At 43.0% G+C, this 6,349-nt stretch overlaps 1 protein-coding gene across 1 annotated transcript; it reads left to right on the forward strand.

Annotated features, from left to right (window-relative positions):
- Window positions 1–303: 303 nt before the first annotated feature.
- Window positions 304–2,870, forward strand: LOC131679511 (uncharacterized). The gene is made up of 5 exons (XM_058960248.1): window positions 304–1,076; window positions 1,174–1,690; window positions 1,843–2,145; window positions 2,220–2,501; window positions 2,694–2,870. The coding sequence occupies exons 1-5, from the start codon at window positions 304–306 to the stop codon at window positions 2,868–2,870; spliced, it is 2,052 nt and encodes a 683-aa protein (XP_058816231.1).
- The last annotated feature ends 3,479 nt before the right edge of the window (window positions 2,871–6,349 follow it).

Here is a 6,349-nt window from a genome sequence, read left to right on the forward strand (position 1 = left end):
TCACAAGATAGCACACGCATTCTGTATATAGTTTAATGTATATAACGCTAGTATTAAATAGACACTCGAAGACGATAGTCGCTTCATCGTTTCTCGCCATAGTGCTATCCGAAGTCCGGTTCGAACCAATATAGGGAATTGATTAACCCCCATATTCTGGTGACCCCGACCGAGCATTGGTATTTAACGTCGCGAGTGAATAAATCCGTGCACATCGGACAACGTTTTGTCCATCAAAAGCTCCGGTTGTTACCGAACCATATTAAAAAACTTCTCGTGATGACGAGTGAAGACAAGAACAAAATGGCTGGCAGTGGCGTCAGTGATGCTGAAGAACGCATTGGCCAGACAATGGAAACCACCGTCATCGCGAAAATCAACTATCCACATTTCGACCCTGATGACATCGACACGTGGTTCATGTGTCTGGAAGCCGCTTTTAGCGTCAACCAGATTAAGAACGATAAATTTAGGTTCAACGCTGTCATCGTCGCCTTAGGATCACGGGCTAAATACGTTTACAACGTGATCGCCCAGTGCAATAATGATAAATACGACGTTATCAAAGCCGCTGTCATTGCGCATTTTCGTCCGTCAGAAAATCAGCGTCTGACCAGCTTGTTGTCCGGAATGACACTCGGTGACCAAACACCGACTGTACTTTTATCTGAGATGCGTCGTCTCGGTGGAGTAGGCTGTTCCGACAGCGTATTGTCCAACTTGTGGCTTCGCGCCCTACCGAGCACCGTCCGTTCGATCATCGCCGCCGTGCCGTCAGTTGGCCTCGATGAGCAGGCAGTGGTAGCTGACAAAATTATGGAAGCCCCGAGAGGAGAAGTAGCAGCCGTGCATTCGACCAAATCCGCATCGTCCATTTCAAGATTAGAACAGCAGATTGAAGCACTCTCCCGCCGTTTGGATGAAGCATTGTCCAGTGACAACCGTGGCAGACAACGCTACAGAAGACAGCCATCGCATAGCCGCCATCACAGTCAAAGACAACCGACGCCATCGCAGTCGCGTGCCCCTCGCAGATGGATTTGCTGGTTTCACTACCGCCACAAAAGCACAAAAATGTGAAAAACAAAAAGAAGAGAACCCGTGCATTTTTTTCGACGGAAAAGTCAATGTGTACACCCGACCACAGAACGTAAATTCACCACCTGGATTCAGACCCACTGCAAACCAGAACGAAACAGTCAACATTCAACGAATCCATGTGCACGATCAGCAGTCATCCATCAGATACTTGATCGACACCGGTGCAGATATCTCAGTGATCCCACCCTCACCAAGAGAACAGCTAAACCCAACAAAATACAACCAACTATTCGCTGCTAACGGCAGCCCAATAAACACTTACGGTACCAGACGTCTGACTATCGATATTGGTCTCCGGCGGACTACCCTTCTGGAAGTCAACAATATCCAGACCGCCACGGAACCCATGATAACCACTTTCAACGTGAACGCACCATTTGCAGACCTTCTCAAGGAATATCAGGACATTACGATCCTTAATATGAACCACCTCCCGACGAAAGCGAAAACCGTTCACCACATCGTCACGACTGGCCAACCTGTCTTCTGCCGTCCTCGCAGACTAACGATAGAAAAGCTGACTGAAGCCAAGGCGGAGTTCAGGTTTCTTATGGAGCAGGGAGTTTGCCAGCTATCCAAAAGCTGCTGGGCAAGTCCCCTCCATATGGTTAAAAAACCCAATGGAAAATGGCGTCACTGCGGTGATTACAGACCGTGCCTGATCGCTACCCTGTACCACACATACAGGATGTCTCTAACATTTTGTACGGTAAAAAGATATTTTCTTGTATCGACTTACAGCGTGCGTATCATCAAGTCCCCGTTGCAGTCGAAGACATCCCCAAAACGGCCATCACGACCCCTTTCGGATTATTCGAATTCAAATTTATGACATTCGGACTACGAAACGCTGGCCAAACGCTTCAGAGACTTCTTCACGACATCTTCGGTGACCTGGATTTTATATTTCCGTACATCGACGACCTTTGCATCGCATCGGATGACATAAAACAACATGAATCTCGCTTACGAGTGGTATTCGAGCGCCTCCGGGACAACGGACTCACCATCAACGTCGGCAAGTGTCAAATCGGTCAACCAGAAGTTGACTTTCTCGGAATTCTATCACGGAAAATGGCATCAACCCAAAACCGGCCAAGGTCGCCGCTATTTTGCAGTTCCCTCGCCCAATAGTCGCCAAACAGCTAAAACGATTATTGGGCAGCATAAATTTCTATCCACGGTTCATTCCTCACACCGCTGATGTCCAACAAACTCTGCATGCCATGATCCCAGTAAACTTCCGCAACGACCAGACACCACTTGTCTGGAACGAAGTCACGAGCGCCGCCTTCGATAAATGTAAGCAGGACCTGGCAAATGCCGTGTTGCTAGCGCACCCCTCTGCCGAAGCCAAACTCGCATTGGAAGTTGACGCATCAGGAATTGCCATCGGTGCGGTTTTAATCAAATCACCAGAGAAGGTCGTCAACCCCTAGGATTCTTCTCAAGTAAGCTGAACAACTGCCTGCAGAAGGCCAGTACATACGACAGGGAGCTGTATGCCATATATGTGTCGGTAAAGTACTTCAGAGATACATTAGACGCCCGCGACTTCTGTATCTACACCGACCACAAACCTTTAACAACAGCGTCCGGAACGAGCAAACCCGACCCAACAACGCCGGCTCGCGTTTATCAGCGAGTACACGACGGATATTCGCCACGTACCAGGAGAGGCAAACCAAGTTGCCGACATGCTGAGTCGCATCGAAACAATCGCCAACACAGAGGTACCAATTGATTTCAGAAGAATGGCAGAGCAGTAGAAATCAGACCCAGAACTAAATTTTTTTCTAGAAAGCCCACCGCTAAACACCACACTGAGATTGAAGACACTCAAATCACCACTTTGCACCATATCGATGTACTGTGACGTCTCAACAGATGCAATCCGTCCATTCGTTCCGAAAGAGTTCCGTACGGAGGTAATTCGGAAACTACACAGTGCTTCACATCTTGGTGTGCGTGCAACAACACGTCTGGTAACTGATCGGTATGTGTGGCCCTCTATTCATCGGGACTGCAAGAACTTTGTTGTGCAATATATACCTTGCCAAAAGTCAAAAATACACCGCCACAACAAGTCGCCGATCATCCAAATACACACGCCGAGTGAAAGGTTCGCACACATCCACATGGACTTGATTGGTCCACTACCATCATCGGATGGTAACGCATATTGTCTGACCATGATTGACAAATTTATTCGTTGGCCAGAAGTCATACCTATCCCTAACATGACTGCAATCACCGTTGCACGAGCTTTCATGAGTGGCTGGGTCGCAAGATTTGGAGTACCAGTCAACATCACAACCGATTTAGGAAGGCAATTCGAGTCCGAGCTCTTTCGAGAGCTGTCCATCATCCTAGGAATTTATCTCCTGAAAACGACGCCATATCACCCCCAGGCCAACGGGCAAATCGAAAGGACTCATCGGCAGCTGAAATCTGCCATCATGTGCCACGCAAACCCAAAATGGATGGAATCTTTACCCTTCGTCCTTCTCGGTATGCGGTCTGCAATCCGGGAAGATCTACAAACATCCTAAGCCGAAGCAACACTCGGAATCACGCTACGTCTACCTGGTGATTTTTGGCCGAGAGCTCCAATAAGAAGCCTGGATCCGAGTTCATCGTGGATCTAAAGGCAACCCTTGCAAAGCTACGACCAACACCAACAACAAATCACTCGAAGGCCGCAATATTCGTTCAGAAGGAACTGGCCAACTGCAGTCATGTGTTCGTAAAGGTATGTGCAATCAAACCACCGTTAACACATCCATTTATAGGACCATTTCGGGTGTTGCGCCGTAAGAAGAAAGTCTTTATCATAGACATCAACGGAAAACACTCCCCGATTTCAATCGATCGGCTAAAGGTTGCATTTCTCCCAGCAACAGAAACCAATACTACGGTAACCAGAGATGTCCCGAGCACCAAAGCCATCGATGATTGCCAACACCCTGTCTATCGGACGAAATCAGGACGTCATGTAAAAATCCCTCCAAGATACTGAAAAAATTAAAGGAGGGAGTATTGTGGCGCATCTGGCACCATTGCCATAATTAGATCGTATTCAACCCGATCACACAATCAACCACACGATCAACCATCCCAGGTAGCATATGATACGATCACACATCACTTTCACAAGATAGCACACGCATTCTGTATATAGTTTAATGTATATAACGCAAGTATTAAATAGACACTCGAAGACGATAGTCGCTTCATCGTTTCTCGCCATAAGTGCTATCCGAAGTCCGGTTCGAACCAATATTGGGAATTGATTAACCCCCATAGGGCCATACAATAATTACGTAAGGGCATATGGGGGGAGGGGGAGTTTCAAAATATCTTACAAATTCTTATCTGAGGGGGAGGGAGGGTTTGTCCTTTCTTACGTAATATCATAAAACAAGTTTAAAACAATAAATCCATTAGGAAAATATTTTTTTCATAAGAAAAGGGAACTATTTTCATTTGTACCATATAATCCTTGTATATCAAACAATATGAGTAATTTTTTGGCCCTTGGTTGTACATTGTTCTGTTCGGGAACTGGAGTCACAATATGCCTTACAAGTTAAGAAGTGTTGATACCCCCCTTCGTGTTGTTAGACCGACTTTGTCCTTTGAGTAAAGCCATGTCAAGTGATCCTCGAATTTTTCGCAAAATCACCGATTTTCATGAGATATATTTTATTGTATAGAGATTATGGTAAATAGCTTTTGGTATAAATATTTCGTTAAAACTCCTTTTTTCCTTTGAGATATTAACCCTTAAACTTTATTGCATGATAAAATTGTAAATTTCATATCTCAAAAACTACTGAAGATAATAGAATGAATTTTTGTACATTTGTGGAATGAAATTTATACTATCTCATAAAAATATATTTTCTGTATTATTGTGTGAATAACGGTACTTTGCATCTACTTAAAAATTTCAATTGTATTTTTTCTTGTGTTCTTCACGCTAAAAACTTTCAAAAAGTATTTCAAATTACGCGTCAATCTTTCACCTTCAATAATCTGTATTGATAATTTTTCATTTTTGTTTCTATCGAGAGTTATGGATGATTTTGTAACGGTGCGTTCCTTCAACGCACGGCCCATTTTGATACAGCCTGCGAGACCTTACATATTGGCAACGCCGCATGTCGCAATGTCCTACCGCGCATCGCTTTGGAAGAGCGTATCTTATGTCCAAAATTGCCATCTCTGATACTAGAGCAAAAAGATAAGCTTTTCTGTACGGATTATTAAAGGTGAACGTATTCCGAGTAGGTTGCATGGTTTTTTGCGTTATATTTTTCAGGAGTTATTTAATTTTCTGTCATTCAATCTCTCAAACCGGCGTGCTCGGATGAAGGCAGTTGCTGTGCAAATTTGAGCAGTGGACATGTTTGAATCTGCATGGATATGACTTTTTTGCAAATTGACATATTTTACCACTATTTATCGTCAGTTGGTTTTGTCTAGATGTTAGCACGGTATATTTGCTCAAAATACATTCGTTTGTTTTTTTTTTTGTTATAAGTATGGTTCGACCAAACGGATACTGTATTGCGCTAAAACATGATTTTGAATTAAAAATCGTTGATTTTGAATTAAAAATCGTTGATGATTCACTGAAATTTGATGAAGTAAATAATATCTTACTAGAACTTGGAGAATCACTAATTAACAGAATTAACAGAAGCAATAACGATAAAGAAAACACGCCAATGCAATTGAAAAACGGATTCAAAATAATTTTTTTTTTCGCACGACACTTCGTTGTTTATAAGTAAGATCACTCAGTGGACATAAACATGTGCAGTAAAATGCTGTTTTCATAAAATGTTCCATTTCCCTGTATAATGTTGTAGACTAATAATGAATGTTTCATAACATTGACTAATAACGTTTTCGTTTGTACCTGGCACTACACCAGTTTAATGCAAAAAATGAGATAACCTGATTACACCCAAGTTTGAATGAGTATAGCCCCGACTACACTGGTGTAGTGCACTGTCAAAAACGAAAATGCCATAACAAAAGTGTCTTTGAAGATGGCAATAACATAAGCGTATTATATAAGTTATGTTTCGGTTCTTTGCGATAAAGTTTAATTTCTAGTAAGATTAAATTATAATAAAAAAGTATTCATTTGACAACTATTGTTTTTGATATGTCAAAAAAAATCGGCCTTCGGTCAAAAAAATCTAAAAGTATCTCAAAATATCCGGAAAATATTAGC

This window comes from Topomyia yanbarensis, chromosome 2, assembly GCF_030247195.1.
Source record: "Topomyia yanbarensis strain Yona2022 chromosome 2, ASM3024719v1, whole genome shotgun sequence".
Lineage (NCBI taxonomy): Eukaryota > Metazoa > Arthropoda > Insecta > Diptera > Culicidae > Topomyia > Topomyia yanbarensis.

Coding starts and splice junctions, on each gene's coding strand:
- LOC131679511 (XM_058960248.1), top strand. CDS start 304: ATGGCTGGCAGTGGCGTCAGTGATGCTGAAGAACGCATTGGCCAGACA. Junction 2,146..2,219: donor GTCAAATCGGTCAACCAGAA/GTTGACTTTCTC, acceptor GCTATTTTGCAG/TTCCCTCGCCCAATAGTCGC. Junction 2,502..2,693: donor CAGGAATTGCCATCGGTGCG/GTTTTAATCAAA, acceptor CTTTAACAACAG/CGTCCGGAACGAGCAAACCC.